Source organism: Dromiciops gliroides, chromosome 1 (assembly GCF_019393635.1).
Source record: "Dromiciops gliroides isolate mDroGli1 chromosome 1, mDroGli1.pri, whole genome shotgun sequence".
Taxonomy (NCBI): domain Eukaryota; kingdom Metazoa; phylum Chordata; class Mammalia; order Microbiotheria; family Microbiotheriidae; genus Dromiciops; species Dromiciops gliroides.
The window spans coordinates 326,198,728-326,215,586 of NC_057861.1; the positions used below are offsets into that span (position 1 = coordinate 326,198,728).

The 16,859-nt window shown below is 36.0% G+C and overlaps 1 protein-coding gene across 1 annotated transcript in view; it reads right to left on the minus strand.

Annotated features, from left to right (window-relative positions):
- The window catches only part of PIK3C3 (phosphatidylinositol 3-kinase catalytic subunit type 3), a 182,497-nt gene that overhangs the window by 75,806 nt on the left and 89,832 nt on the right, over positions 1-16,859 (minus strand). Inside the window, exons 19-21 of the mRNA XM_043978483.1 lie at positions 15,616-15,680; positions 12,415-12,499; positions 5,998-6,072 (exon numbers count right to left, since the gene is read on the minus strand). Of these exons, the coding sequence (XP_043834418.1) occupies positions 5,998-6,072; positions 12,415-12,499; positions 15,616-15,680 (225 nt within the window). The remainder of the gene's footprint in view (positions 1-5,997; positions 6,073-12,414; positions 12,500-15,615; positions 15,681-16,859) is intronic.

Consider the following 16,859-nt stretch of genomic DNA (forward strand, 5'->3'; position numbering starts at 1 on the left):
GATTGTAAGTTATCTCCACCTTCCTTCTTCTTCTTTTCCTTTTTTTTTTTTGGGGGGGGAGGGCAGGGCATTGAGGGTTAAGTGACTTGCCCAGGGTCACACAGCTAGTTAAGTGTCAAGTGTCTGAGGCCTGACTTGACCTCAGGTCTTCCTGAATCCAGGGACGGTGCTTTATCCACTGTGCCACCTAGCTGTCCCCCACCTTCCTTCTTTTTTTTTTTTTTTTTTTTTTTTTTAGTGAGGCAATTGGGGTTAAGTGACTTGCCCAGGGTCACACAGCTAGTAAGTATTAAGTGTCTGAGGCCGGATTTGAACTCAGGTACTCCTGACTCCAGGGCCGGTGCTCTATCCACTGCGCCACCTAGCTGCCCCCCACCTTCCTTCTTAATGAAAGTTCCAGGAGGATCTATCCCTACCCCCAGTACCGAAGGCCTCACCCTAAGTCTTCCTAGATTTCAAAGGTATCAATATAGCACTTGAGCAGTCTAATGGCTCTTCTTTGTTCTTAAAACAACAAACATATTTCATAAAGTATTATAGTATGTTTCTTTCTATAAAGAGGTAGTTACTGCTTGTTCTCTCTCTTCTTTGCTGGATCTTCCTCTTCTCTTTTTCCTCTATACTACTTCACTTGATGATCTCATCAGCTCCCAAGGATTTAATTTCCATCGCTATGCTGGCAATTCTTAAATCTACCTTTTCCGGTCTCAATCTCTCTGCTGACCTCCAATCTTTCATCTCCAACATCTCAAAATCAATGTCCAGTAGACATCTTAAAACTTAATATGTTCAAAACAGAACTCATTATCTTTCTCTCCAAAATATCCCTGACACTCTGGTTTCTCTTCACATTGCATAAAACTTTCACCTTTTACAAAACATCCCTGACATCATCCCCCCAGCTGCTCAGGGTTACAGTCTATGAGTCATCCTGGATTCTTCACTATCCCCATATTCAAGCTGTTGCCAAGGTCTGTAGATTTCACCTTTACACCATCTTCTGAATATGCCCCCTTCTCTCCTTTCACACTGCCACCCCTTTGGTGCAACTGCTCAACACCTCAAATCTTGATCACTGCAATAGCCTGCAGGTGGGTGTACCTGCCTCATAGCTTCCTAAAATAAATGTCCAATCATGTCACACACACCCTACTCCCCACTCAATGAGTGGTTTCCTATTGTCTCCTCTGGTTGGCATTCAAAATCCTTCATAACCTAAGTCCCTCCTACCTTTCTAATCTTATATCTTACGCCCCAAAATGTACTGATCCAGTGATTTTGGCTCCTAACAGTTCCATGAACAAGAAACTCCATCTCTTGACTCTGGGTATTTTCTCTTTCAGGCTTGGGATGCTCAACTTTCATCCTCTCCCTGACTACTGACCTCCCTGGCTTCCTTTAAATCTCACCTTCTATAAGAAACCTTCCCTAACCCCACTTAATCCCAATGCTTTCCCTCTTTTAATTGTTTCCTATTTATCCTTTGCTTGATTTGCAAATACTTGTTTGCATGTAGTTTTCCCCACTGGATTGTGAGCTCCCTCCCGGCAGATACTGTCTTTTGCCTCTTTTTGTATTCCTAGCGCTTACTACAATGCCTAGCACATATGGGTACTAGTTAATGTTTCTGAATATATATTTACTATGGCTGACTGCAGGTTGCATATTCAATTTATAGGAAATCACTTTGGCATGCTTAATCTCTCAGTTGACTGACTACATTTATAGTGCTGAGCTGCTACTCACTTTCAAGAGAAGTTTTTCACCAGCATAATTCTTGCCAGTGTTAATTTTGTGTATGCCAAGTTTTTTTAATGTTTTTTTCTTTTTTAGAAATTATATTAATTAGCCAAGATCTACCATCCCACACCAATACCCTCCCCATAAATGAGAATATAAGAAAAAGAAACTTCCACATTGTTCACGTCCAAAAAAATACATCTCAATTCTGTAATCTGGTCCTACATTTCTCTGTTGGGAGGTGGGTGGCATGTTTCATCATTAGTCCTCTGAAAACCTGGTTGGTCATTATGCTGGTAAGAGTTCAGCACAATAGTATTCTATCAAATTCATACACAATAACTTGTTCATCTACGGCTCAATTTATGGGTACCCCCTCAGGTTCCCATTCTTTGCCACATCAAAAAGAGCTATAAACACTTTTGTGCATCTTTAAAGTTTGTTTTGCTCAAGACTAATCCCTTCCTTAATTTGCTTTCCTTCTAATTTTCCCTCCCCCTTTTGCCCTTTCCCTCTTATTTTCCTATTGAATAAAATGGATTTTTATGACCAACCGTGTGTATATTTCTTTCTTCTGATCTGTGGAGATGACAGTGGGGTCCAAGGGTCAGCTCTGCCCCTCCATCCCCTCTCCTACTTGTTTGTACAGATGACTACTTGTGCACCTTCATTATGTAAGGATAATTTCCCTTAACAACTTTTTCTTCTCTTTCAGTGTATTCCTCTTCTCTCTCTCCACTCTTTTCTTAAGATCATTAAAACATAACAGAACCACTCCCAGCCCCTGACTAAATGGTCTTCCTCTATGAACCCTGAAAATAGAATTCAGAGGAAACAATCTTCTCCCCATATCTGAATGCAACCAGCTAATTCTTTAGTTCTTTAATTATTGTTCATACATGTCTACCTTTTTGTTTCTCTTTTCTCCTACATTTGAACTTCAAAGTTTTTCCACAGCACAGGCTTTTTTTTTTTTTAAATCAAGAATGCTCCGAAGTCCTTTATTTCATGAAAAATGCATTTTTCCCTTTAGAATTATGCTGTTTTGTTGGTTGTTATTCTTGTCTATAAACTCATAGCCTGTGTTTCTGGAATGATAACCCAAGTTCTCTTCTTTTTAGTTGTGACTGATAAATTGTGAGGATCTTTACTGTAGCTCTTTGTGATTTGAATTCCTTTTCTCTTGCTGTTTGCTGTATTTTTACTTTGACCTGGAAACTCTGGATTCTGGGTATGATGTTCCTGGGAATTCTCATTTTCAGGTTTCTTTTAGGAGGTCTAGTAGGTTCTTTCTATATCAACTGTGCCCTCTGGTTCTAAGAGATCTGTGCATCTAAGATTTTTTGAAATATGACATCTAAGTTTTTATCCTTTTGTTCATGGCATTCAGGTAGTTCAATGATTCTTAACTATTTTTCTCCAAGATCTTGTAAAGAATTCATTGTGGGGGCAGCTAGGTGGTGCAATGGATAGAGCACCGGCCCTGGATTCAGGAGGACCTGAGTTCAAATTCGGCCTCAGACACTTTACACACTTACTAGTTATGTAACCCTGGGCAAGTCACAACCCCAATTGCCTTACAAAAAAAATCACCACTTGCCAACGCCTACATGGGCCTGACCAAATTACCACAATTAGAAGCCTGGTGAGGGCAGTCAGGTGAACTTCACATGCAGAAGTTGGGGAGGCTGACAGCTCTACAGCCACCTATTAATTCTATCAATCAGGGCTGTGTGCGGACGGTTTTGGGGGGGGGGAAGGTTCTGGGAAGGAGAAGGGAAGAGAGATTCATTCTGGCATGAGAGAGGGAGAAAGACGGGACGCAGCTGTTTGTTCTTTGGGAACTGCTGAGCCCAGGCAGTGGTGTGATTGCAGGTCATATAATTTTCCTTCTCCTATTCCCTTTTTCTTTGTCCCTATTTTTATTAACCTTACTTGTGTTTTAAATTTGTTCCTATCAATAAACCCTGCTTTGTTTTTTTCTGAAAGAGGCTGTTAATCTCCTTTCTTACCCCAATATTATGGCGAGCTGCCCAATTAATTCCCCCGTATTAAATTTGGCCCTAAGTCAGTTCTATTCACTATGAGTTCCATTTTCTTCTCTATGTTCAGCCTTTTGACTTTGTTATATAATATTTCTATGGCTTTATGAAGTCATCACTTCTATTTGGTCTATTCCCATTTTCAGGAAGTTTGTTACTTAGGCAAAGTTTTGTACCTCATATGCCAAGCTATTAATTCCCTTTCCAATTCTTTCTTACAAAGTTTTCATTTCTTTTTTTCCATTTTCCCGTCAAGTACTATCATTCCATTCATGAAAATAATAATTACAAATGTTTAACTCTTATTTTAAACTCTTGCTTCACCTCTTCCAGGAATTCTAGTTGAGGTTCTGATGTTCTGCCCAAGCCCATGTTTTACTCTGAGGCTTTTGCTTGTAGATGATTTGAAGTCATTCTCTTCTTTTATGTTTGTGTCTTGAGCATCCCTGTCTCCATAACAGCTCATTATGGTGAGGTTTATTTTTTGTTTGCCTATTCTTTCAGCCTATTTGCTGACTCTGGACTTTATATATATTAGGCCAGGCTCTGTCATATTTCTGGAAGGAAGGTCTGGGCTGGTCCTGTTGATCCTTTCTTGGGGTATTGAGTGTTGTGTTGTTTCAGGATCTCAGAGACAGACTAGGGACCTGCAAGCTTTCAGAACCACAAAGTGGTCTCACTAACGACAATGACTAATTGCTATCCCCCAGTCTGAGCTCTCCAAGTTTGTAACTGGGGTTTGGGTCTGCAAAAGAGTAGACTGCTGCTAGACTCTTCCCCTTTCAGTCAGCTGAGGAGTTCTGTCTGTTCAAAGGGGCAGAATTTGTAGCCTTCCCTTTCATCTGGGATTCCTGCCCTGGTTACTCTTCTGTAGGCTGGGCTAGATGCTAGAAGTGAGACCCTGTTCTAAGCTGGGATCTAAGCCACACTTCTACTACTAGCTTTTGAACTTTCTACAATTTCTGGGGCCTCCTTACTTGGGAATGTAAATACCCATCCACTTTCAGTTTGCTTTGGGTCTCTGACCTGGAACTGGGTAGCTGGTGACAGAGATGCCAGTTCACACTTGTCCCTTTATTGGGGGCTTAGGATGAAACCCTGTTATGGATGTGGGACCTCCTCTTATCTTGATGCACAGCCTCTCCTATGCACTGAAAGGCTTTGTACACAGCGTGCTCCTGCCACAAACCAGATCCTTGTGTCCCCAGACCTCCCTGTTTCCTTCACTGTGCTCAGCTGGGTTAGACAAATGACTGTTATTTTTATTCTGAATTTCTCCATCAGGATTTTTTAGATGTGTGTGGAGGAGACTGTATATAGGAACTCAATACATCGCTTCCTATCATTCTACCACTTTGGTTCTAAGTTCTACATCCTCTTGCAAATTTTTTAAATTAGCCTTTGCCATATTAGCAAGGCCAGAGTCCACAACACTATAACGATAACATTGTACTCTCTTGGTACCTTTAGTTCTTTGGTCTTTTTTTGTTTTAAGATAGTACTAACATGAGTATGGCGCACAAGCTCATAAGTAGAATAAAAGTAATTTTTATTGATAACATGATTTTCAGTGTCAGATACTGATTTAGAAGGATAGTTCATGGAAATAAACACTCTTTCCATACTTATGCTGGTTAGACACTATTGTGTCAAGGTGTCTAGGTATCATAATTTAAGAGGGACGATGAAAAAACTGTGTTCAGAGCAAGACAAATGGGAGGGGATGGTTCTTTTCTTCCCATAATTTACAAATCTATAATCCTATACACTTTGGAAATGAAGAATAGTTAAGGGGATTAGTTTAGCCACTAGTAAAAGAGACTCCAATGAGGCATACATATGTTTAAAAAGGAAGAAGTTTTGTTCTTTTATACTAGAAAGAAAAAACCCAGGAAAAATGGGTTAAACTCAATGTTATATAGGAACAAATTCGTTAACAACCGGTGCCATTCATAACATTAGAGTAAGTTGCTTTATGATGTAGCGAACTTGAAGGATAACAAAATTTAATAGATTTGAGATTTTTCTATTAGATGGGAGGCTGAACTAGAAAGCCATTAAAGCTTTAGTTATTAGGGTTTTGCTTTAAATAAGCTGTGACCCCATTAAACAAAATTAGTGATTCTGTAAAGGAATACTTCCTCTATACACCTTATACAAATTTGTTTTTTTCCTAAATTAAATCACAAATCTATCAACAGCTATGATTCATTACCTGTTTTTGTTAGTAAAAGGTTATCCAAATGCCTGTCTCCAACTCCAAGGATATATGTAATCACACAATAGCCAGCTGCAATGACAATTCAAAAAGGAAAATTACTAAAAACAAAGTCAGAATTTGTAAATGCAATTTGTACTATTATAATAACAATATATTTGCCACTATCCTGCCTCCAACACTTACTGTGTAACCATAGGCAAGTCGTTTATTTTTTAATCTTAGTTTACCCAGTTGTAAATACAATGATTATAATATGTATAATACATACCTTGCCAGGTTATTCTGGGGACAAAATTATATAATGTATGTAAAGTATTTGAAAACTAAAAATACTACATGAATGCCAGTAATTTTTATTATTACTACTGTAGTTTTTTAATACCACTAACAAGTGTACCATTTGGAAACAAACAGAATTTCCTAGATTTGCAAGAAAGACATAATTTTACAAAACTATAGAATTGATCAAAGGTTAAATCGCATATTGGGAAATTTAATTATAAAGTATGCTGGTGTTATATTTCAATTTGGATACCAATTTAAAGTTCATCCTGAAAAGCAAAAAGTATCTGTAGAAACACAAAAGATAAAGTTACCATCCTGATAAGATGAGAGGGAACTGAGAGGGAATCTGCCAAGATTATAGAGATGGATGAAGAGCTTTTTCTTTAAATTGTGAATGTTCTGAACTGACAGCAGGTGGGAAAATAGATGCACTTATTTTAGTGGTAATGGCTTTTAAGCACCAATGCTATGAACTCCTTCTAGCCCATTAAGAAAAGTGATATGATGAGGGTTAGGGTGCAAAAAATCTTTGGATATAGCTTTTTTCTTTGTTTTTTCTGACTTTCTTTTGTGCTTTTGCGTTTCTTCTACTGCTAAAAAAGAATCTCAAAAAGTAGAATTTGAGACAGACAGAGAATTAAAGACGTAACTCATTACCTTTTGTGGCTGTTTTATGATCTATATCAGTTACCCCACTACTAAAATAACAATAATTACAAGCCATTATCAGACTCCCCTAACAATATTCCTGCAAATGGCCAGATCAGCTCTGTCCAAACACAAGAAACACTGAAAATGAACTGATGTGTCAGTATGCTTTATGAAAAGGTCTACTGAAAAATTCAAGTAATGATAAAGTAGAATAATATGCCCTTTCCCTCACATGAAACTCATTAAATGATAATATTTGTTAGATATCAGCTTTGCAAACTTAGAAAAGGAATCAGTTCAAACTAGTTTGCATGCAAACAGTGGTTTGTATAGTCCTTTTTCTTATCTGAAAGTGGATACAAAAATAACGTTATCTCCCTTTTATATGGAATTTTGCAGTTCCTAAAGAACATTTAGAAGCATGATTTCACACACCTTACAATTATTCCTGGGGTAGGCAGGGTAATGACTGTTACCTACTCTAGTTGGAAAGGAAAAGGAAACTGGACCAAGAAAAGGAAAGGATATTACCCCAAAGTCACAAAGATCCTATGTCTTGGAATACTGTTTTTTCTACTACACTACTACTAATGGCGTTAAATACCTTGTTGTATGTGAGAGGATTTTCCCACAGAGAGAGGTGTCATTATTTGAAAACAAAAAAACCCAAAACATTTTGTCATCTGGTAAATCTATAAATATTGCCTACTGGCATATTCTATACATATATATACATGTACATAAACACAGACAGACAGATATTTATCTCTATCTCTGTCTCTATAGCTAAGTGTTACGTACAGTGGATAAAGTGCTAGGCTTGGAGTCAGGAAGACTCATCTTCCTGAGTTCAAATTTGGACTCTGACACTAGCTGTATGATGCTGGGCAAGTCACTTAACCTTGTCTGATTTGTTTTCCTTATCTATAAAATGAGATAGAGAAAAAAATGTCAAACTACTCTAGTTACTGTTACCAAGAAAATCCTAAAAGAGATCACAAAGAGTTAAACACAACTGAAATACAACTAAACAAGGACAAATATATAGATATCTCTATGTAGAAAGGTGTTCTATCTCTATAGAGACTTCCACATCTCTATAGAGAGAAAGACATAAAGCTTAATATACATGTATACCAATAAGGCAGTAAGAATGGGGATTTTTTTTTCGTTTTAAAGCATACATACCAATTGGGTCTTGGCCTTCAAAACAATCACTACAAAAGAAGAAAGGTTTCCAACAATACTTGCAAAGCTTAAAACATTTCTGAAACTCTTCTGTGGTTGTTTCCATAGACAGTTTATGAATTACACAAGAAAATTGGTCCCACTTCTTAGCAGTTACATTTTGTAACTTGTAGTTTGTTCAACTACCTTTTATTCAAGATCCTTAGATCAGACTTTTAGCTTTTTAGAAAGGTCAAATCAGACTCTAAGGATCTGTTACCATTGAGGTTATACAAGAGTAGGTATGCCAGGTTTTAAAACCAATTTCAAGTATAGACTTTCAAAAAACATTTTGAGCAATGATTACTGCCCTCCCAAACTAACTAGTTTGACTGAAAAAACACCCCTTAAATTATGTAAATCTGGGTATGTTTGTTAAAAAAAAAAGTCAATCACATTAATTTGATCACAACTCATACACTGAATAATTTACATATTTGTTATGTGTAAGGTAAAAAAGAAGTATATCTAATAGGGTAATAAAGAGTTTTGAAATTTTAAGTGGGAAAGAACAATGTCTTGATTTACCAGTAAAACCTTTGTAGCACAAGAGGGAATGTCTAGAACATTCCAAGAACAGAGTAGATATAGGCACAGACCCAAAGCAAGAGTTGAATGATTTAAAAGGGAGACAAGAGAGGAAGCAAGGAATACAAAGCATTTAAATTAGTCCTAGAAATTCTATTCGCCTACCACCAATATACTTTTTGTTCAGAGGGATTATTGTTTTTGTAAATGATTTGTCAATAAAATAATGCCTATAGTGTTGTTGTTTTTAATTAGTATTCCAAGTAGTTTGATTAAGGCTGGAAGATAGCCGTTAGTTAGATTTAGCATTTATTGAATGACTGGATACAAAGAATGGTGATTAATGAGTTGATGTCAAGTTAGAGGAAGATATCAAGCATAATGTGGCAAGACTCTTTCCTTGGCTCTTTTCTGCTATACATATATTTATTAGTGATGAGGATGAAGGCCTAGATGTCATGCTTATCCAGTATGGAAATGATACAAGGCTAGAAATAATAGACAGAACTGAGCTTCATGAAGTCTTCAAAAGGCTAATTTAACTTTTGAGATTTATGTTAACAAGACTGAAGTTAATAGAGATCAGAGTGATATCTAAGACTAGGATGCAAAAAAATAAGAATGGGAGAAATAAACAGTTTATGTTCAAAAGACCTGGGTGCTTCTGTAACAATAAATAATAATGCAGCCAAAAAAGCTACTGTAAAACTAGTTTCTCATAAGAGAAATATAGTATACAGAAGGTAGGAGTCAGTCCCATTACACAGTCCTGTTTAGACCACATGTGTACTGTGTTTAATACTGAATGCCTAAAACAAGGCTATAGGAGGAATATCATAATGATGAGAACAATTCATTGATGATGACAGGTAATGAGGATGTTTGGTCTAAAGAAAAGAGTATATTTTCATCTGAAGGAATTAAAATTGTTCTGGAATTGTTCTGCTTGGCCCAAGAGGAATGAATTAGGACCAATAAGTATGAGCTACAGGGAAGGAGATTTCTGTTCTACATGAGAAGAAAAAATTCAGAGCTGAACAAAAATGGAAAAGGTCCTTCCAGAGGTTCCTTGACACTGGCAATTTTCAGGTGTAGCCTGGATTAACCATTAATAGTATATTCCATAGAGGAAATCTGGTGTTCAGATAAGCAAATATTTCTAATATGGGGGTCCACAGACCCCCAAAGGGACTTTACAAAGGGGAAATATTTTGGGGGGGAGGAGGGAGAAGCTATGAATTTGAACAGGAAAAAATTTACATTTTTATTTCAATATTGTGAATTTCCTGTGTAACTGTAGGTATTTTATTTGCTTAAAAGTATTATTCTGACAATGGGTTCTTAAGTTTCACCAGTTTGCCAAAGGGGTCTGTGACACAAAAAACATTAAGAACCCCTAAAAAAGAAGTTTTACTCTTATGTTGCTTCTAATTCCAAGATTCTATGATTATAAATTCAATTGTTAGGGATTAATTTAAAATGACTAAGGTGGAGGAAAGGTTTCAATATAGAACAAGTTTGAAAATTAGGTGTTCTTAAGTAATCAGGAAATGTTTTTAAGATTGCTTGTTTCCTTTTTTTGTATCACACTTTTAAGGACACCAAACTAAAAGTTCAATTCTTTTATAAATGAAAAAAGCAAACAAAACAACAACAACAATCCCCCACTCTAGACCACTGTCATTATTCCCTTAAGCAGGTAGGTACATAGGTTTTTAATTGCCCTTGCCCACTATAAATTAGAAAAACTTATTCTTCTCATTTATATACAAAGGAGTCAGATTACTTCTATGATTATGTGAACTTTTCTTTTTGAATAAACCACTTACTAGACTGAATTTTGCATCACTACTTCAATGCCACCAACTCAGTCTGGTATACACTAGATTAGTTCATCCTACTGGAAGATATACTGAAAAGAGTACAAAGAGCTAAATAATAAGAAAAATAAAATTCCTATCACCGTAAATGTTATCCAGTGATAAGAAAATATATAATTTCACAGAAAAGAGAGGACTAAGTCCTAATCTGAATGCAACTGTCCACCAGGTTTAATAGTTTGAAGTATTACATTTTTACACTAAAAGGAATACAATTATATTTCCTATACATCTGGGGAGAAGGGGTCATTATGTTAAAACATAATAGTAAATGTCCAGAGTGTATGAATGGCATTCCATTCAAATTACTTTATTGAGGAAGATGTAATTTTAATTTTCAGCCAATATTTAGAAGGAATGATATGTTAAGAAAGAAAAGTCACATTTAGTTATTAAATATGTTTAAATTATAAGAATATTAGTAACTATTTTCAAAGTTAGGATAAGATAATTGCTTTCATGACAGCATATACTAGGATATGTGCCACGGTATTTTGAAACTTTTATTTTTCGGACCTATGATTTCAATGGTGTAGGTAACGCTCAGTGAGGATACTCTTTCATCCAATGCAGATCAATAATTGTTTTGTATATAAGAGTATTTGAGTTAACTGCACCACTGAGATTTTAAGAGACATACACAAAATAAGTATCAAAAAATAGAACTTGAACCCAGATCTTTCTGACCATAAGAGTAAAGTTTCTAAATCCTATGCATCTGAAACAAGGAAATACAATCTATCCAAATGATATTCTTCTTTTTTTTTTTTTTTTTGGCGGGGCAATGGAGGTTAAGTGACTTGCCCAGGGTCACACAGCTAGTATGTGTCAAGTGTCTGAGGCCAGATTTGAACTCAGGTACTCCTGAATCCAGGGCCAGTGCTCTATCCACTGCGCCACCTAGCTGCCCCCGATATTCTTCTACCATAAAAGATAATTTGCATTTAGGATTTACAATTCTGGGTTTTTTCTTAGCGAAGCCTAGAATTATTAACTTTTCAAAACTCATGAATTCTGTTTGCCATACAAGAATGCAGCCTGCAATAACACATCTAGAATTCTGAGATGAAGAGATGCAGATTCATAGAAAGCAACCTATTTACTAAACACTTATTCTAAAGTATTTTTGGAGCCCATTTGGAAAACATGTCTTTGTTACTAGGAGGCCTCAAGAATTCAAACTGAATCTTTTTTTTTTTTTTGTGGGGCAATGAGGGTTAAGTGACTTGCCCAGGCTCACACAGCCAGTGTCAAGTGTCTGAATCTAGATTTGAACTCAGGTCTTCCTGAATCCAGGGCCAGTGCTTTATTCACTGCGCCACCTAGCTGCCCCCCAAGCCAAATCTTAAAGAAGTAACAAAAACATTCAGTCCCAAGTGATATTTGCTGAATATGAAAATAATCTCATTTACCTAAGAGGTTTATGAGTCCCTTTTAGTTAAAAATTCCCAACCAGGAAGGCTTGTTTTCTTTCTTTTGGGTATAAATGTGTTTATTAAATTTGTTGCCATTATAAGTGGGTTCAAGTGATAGACTGCAAAATGGAATATCAGATCTGAGTTCTCTTCCCTGGAAGGTTTAATCTATTGGATAATCATATGAATTATGCTTCTATATAATAAATAAGTCTGCAGATAGATCCTTGACCATTTTCTTTAAAACAAAACAAAACAAAACAAAATTAAGGAGTAAAACCAAAGAGGGAAAAAAGTTGCATACCAGCCAATATCACATTATGTTAGTGTTGTGTTGTAATTATTTTGGCCACCTTTTAACTCAGGTCCTCCTGAATCCAGGGCCAGTGCTCTATCCACTACACCACCTAGCTGCCCCGACTTACCACAGCTTTTAACGTAAGTATCCATCACTTCAGCACTTATTCCATTAGGTCCATTCTCACTTGGTGCATATCTTCTAAAAAAGTTCTGAAAGAACATTATTTACATAATTATTTATTGAATGCAGTCCTGAAACAAATGAAAGATGCAACATCAGAATTGAAAAAATTTTTTAAATGAGCAAAGAATATTTGGTTTATAGCTTTGGGTAATCTACTATCATACCGAGACAACAGAATGGACATCCCTCAGGAGTTGGTCTTCCTACTGTCAAGACTGAATACAAGAACATATGCTAATACAACCATACTATGAGTATGGCAGAGTAAAGTAAATTATGTTTTAGTGCTACACTTCTCTTATTTTATATGTTTTGTTATTCTCTATAATATGAATATTCAATTTTCAAATTACCTTTTAAATAGAAATACACTAAACTATTTTTGTTAAAAAAATTGAGCTAAAATATTTTTAAAAAATGAAAGTTAAACATAAAAATAACCAAAATAATTGCTAAATTTTAGCAGTTACAAAACGCCTCAGCAAGAAGATTGAGAATTCCCCCAAAAAAATCACAAAACAGATTTCTAATCTGTTCATGCTTCCCACAATGCAGAATTCTTACACCATCTTTAATGTTCATCATCATCCACATATAAGATCTTCCACCTTGCCAATCTGTTCTAAATGCCACATTCTATACTTTTTCATTTTTCATGACAAATTTCTTAGCACAATTCATCAATTTAGGCTCTGCAGTTCCCATCATGTGAAAGAAACAGCTGATATTTTGAACTTGGGAACTCTCTTCACTAATGCACATCGCAATCCCATACACTTGAACTCAAGTCTTCTTGATTCCAAACCTAGCTCTCTTAATCACTATGACATGCTGCCTCCAGTCGCATCAACTAAGATTCCTTGCTTTAATCTGCCTCCTTTTCAATTTACAATGTGAAAAGAACAATGGACGAGGATCCAGCAAACCTGACTTCTAGTTTAGGCAAGTTATCCACTTGACCTTGAGTTTCCTTACCTATAAAATTAGAATATTGGAACAGGGGCAGCTAGGTGGTGCAGTGGATAGAGCACCGGCCCTGGAGTCAGGAGTACCTGAGTTCAAATCCGGTCTCAGACACTTAACACTTACTAGCTGTGTGACCCTGGGCAAGTCACTTAACCCCAATTGCCTCACTAAAAAAAAAAAGAATATTGGAATATAGGGTATCTAATGTCAGCAATCATAACTATGAAATTTGAGGTTTCTGGAACTACGATGTAAACTCCCTCATAATAATCTTTTTTAAAACAAATACAAAAGGAAAAAGAAAAAAACCTTTCCAAGTATACAAAACATAAGAGAGGATTCAACATGAAACAATAAATTTCCAAGGCAAGAAAACCTACACATTAGTTTTCAAAGATACAGTTTTTCTGTGCTTCCTCCTAGTTCTTCTTTTGTTCTTCGCTTTGCATTCTTTATTTTTATTCCTCCCTCTCCCTACCCCACATTAGAGAAAGCTATAATTATAAAGTACGAATACATATACATATGCTTACATATCTATACACACACACACACACACACACACACACACACACAAAATTATTTGATTCCATGGAGTGGGCCTGGAGGTATTCTTACTTCACTCAGACCGAACCTCCATCCCTGGAGGTAGAGTCTTTCCTGGAGTCCTCTCAGGTTGTTTTAGGAGGATGTCTCTTAGCTGAGTTTTGTTTACTTCTCCTGCTCTGCGATCACTTTGAGGCAATGTTCTGCCTTTTTTTTTTTGTAGAAGAAATTTGGAGAGCCTAAAATTTTCTGAACTTCTCTGCCATCTTCCCAGAATCCTCTCCATAATAATTTACTTGAATTATATCATTCCTTACAAGCCTTTAAAGTCTTCCATCTGATTTCAACATCTTGGGGGGGGGGGGGAACCTGCTTGGGTACTTAGAAACTTTTATTGACCTGCTCCATCTTCTCATTACTTGTTTAGTTTACCTCCTATGAGTGCTGAAATATAGTCCATTAATAATAAGTTGAAAGTGTTCATTCTACCTTTAATGGCATTACTACCACAATTCCTCTGACCATCTCTCCTCCCTGGCATGAACTTTTTGTGATTACACTTTGTAATTATTTTACTTTGTACTACAATTATTTGTGTACATGTCTGAAATCTCTTTACTTAAATAGAAAATTTCTCAAGGACTTTGTATCTCCAGTGTGAAGATTAAGACCTTAAATAGAGTTAGCATCAGTAAGTTAACTGTATGAATCAACAAATGCATGAAAATTAGGAATTTCTACTGAAATAGAAACATTCCTTTATTTTAAAGAGCCAAAATTATTTATAGACCTTAGTAAACATATCTTATCAACTTAAAGATAATTATTGAAGTACCTTTAATGTTCACAGCACTTAATGTACAAATAGACTAAGATAATTTCAAAATTGCTCAAGGAGTTTTCAGGCTAGGAGAGAAAAGACATGCATATAACAAGATAACTAATCAAAAATATTATACTAAAAGTGAGAAGGCTTGTATTTTAGTTCTAACTGTTCTCCTCACTAGCTGTGAAACACTGGGTAAATCACTCACCTCTTTTAAGAGAATGAAACATGAATTTTAGTAGAGTAGAGAATAAAAACTACAGTTATATAAAGAATTCTGAAAATCCAAACTAGGTCAGACCATAGTGATGTAGTGCCATCTACAGTTTCTTAAAGGTGGTACCAAAAGTCACTTTTTGAGGAGAGTCAGTAGTTGCCTTTTATAATCTCAACTTCAAAAAAGGTTGAATATACCAAAAATTTCCAATGATAATTCAATCGTGATGAATCAACGGAATAGTTTAACTTCTTAAACCAATTCATATTTTAGGCATGTTCGACCTTTTTCACGATAAATTACAACCTTATGTTTACTACTTGCTTTATAAAGTGACACATTATTTTATGTACATGAAAAGTCAAATCCACTGTCATATGTCGGTAGAGTGATCCTAAGTTTATGAAGGATCTGCCAGAAAAGTAAAAGCAAGTTGGAGCAGATTCTACCGGACTGAAATGGCCTAAAATAAATAATGCCCAATCCACATGCTTATTTTTTGTAAAAATTAAGAGATGCCTTTATCTTTCATCATATTAATCAGATGCTTTACAAAGAAACAGCACTAAATGAAATAGAGGTTGTACCTGAATGCTTCCTTCAGTATCAAGAACTTCAGCAACAGGAACTGACTGAATAAACTGCATGAAACCTATAAACATATAAATTACATTAAACACAGTTATCTATGGAATAACAGAAATGAAGATTTGGCCAAGAAAATACAATAAAGTACTTTTATGTGCACATATACTTATGACTAGTCTGCAGTCATTGGTAAATTCTTAGGATGAGTTTTCATGGCACAGTAGAAAAGTAATGACTAGATGAGAATACCTGGATGTGAGATAGAATAAGACAGATACTGTATAAAACAGCCAGTGTGGGAATCTGTTTTGCCTGTGTTTATCTGTTACCAGGGCTTTTCTTTCTTTACTTTTGTTCCCTCCAACTATCCTTGCTATATAGCTAAATAATGATGAACTTCTGTTGAAATATAGATAATCCCATCTGCATTATTAATATAAATAAAAACTAGCTACTTTTTAGTATAAAAAAACCTAAAGGTTTCTAGGTAATGAGAGGAAGAAAAGGTTGTCAGAAGTGTGAAAAATGATTATCAATACCAAATTGTCTGGGAAAGATTTGGGGTTCTCCCTTTTTTCTAAATTCCTCATTTAAAAAAAAAAAAGTCTCCTATGAGACTGTATTAACTCTCTACATCAGACCCCACCCAAATGTGCCAGGTATTTAATCTAGGGTGGGGAAGGTCATTGTAGTATTCTACTCAAACTTGGGTGGAGACAGATCCTTTTGTCTAGATAGGGAAGGCTTTTGGGAGGTTGGGGAATGGGGAGCTACTTCTCTGTCTCTATACAGAAGGTCCTTCTCAAAATCTTCAAATATATTTCGGACTTAATTATTCTTTCAGAATCTTTAGGTTCCCTCTAAATTGAGATATTGTGCTACCTCAAATGGGAAACCCTTCCTAATTCTCTAATTATTATGCTCTCCCTCCCTCCTGAAATTACTTTGGATTTACTTATTTGTGTAGACATGTAGTATTTCCCAAGTAGAAAGAAAGTTCCCTGAAGGCAGAAGTTTTTCATTTTTATCTATTCTTTTTTTTTTTTAAAGTGAGGCAATTGGGGTTAAGTGACTTGCCCAGGGTCACACAGCTAGTAAGTGTCAAGTGTCTGAGGATGAATTTGAACTCAGGTCCTCCTAACTCCAGGGCTGGTGCTCTATCCACTGCGCCACCTAGCTGCCCCCATTTTTATCTATTCTTATAGTATTACACATAATATTTAATAATAACAGGTGCTTAATA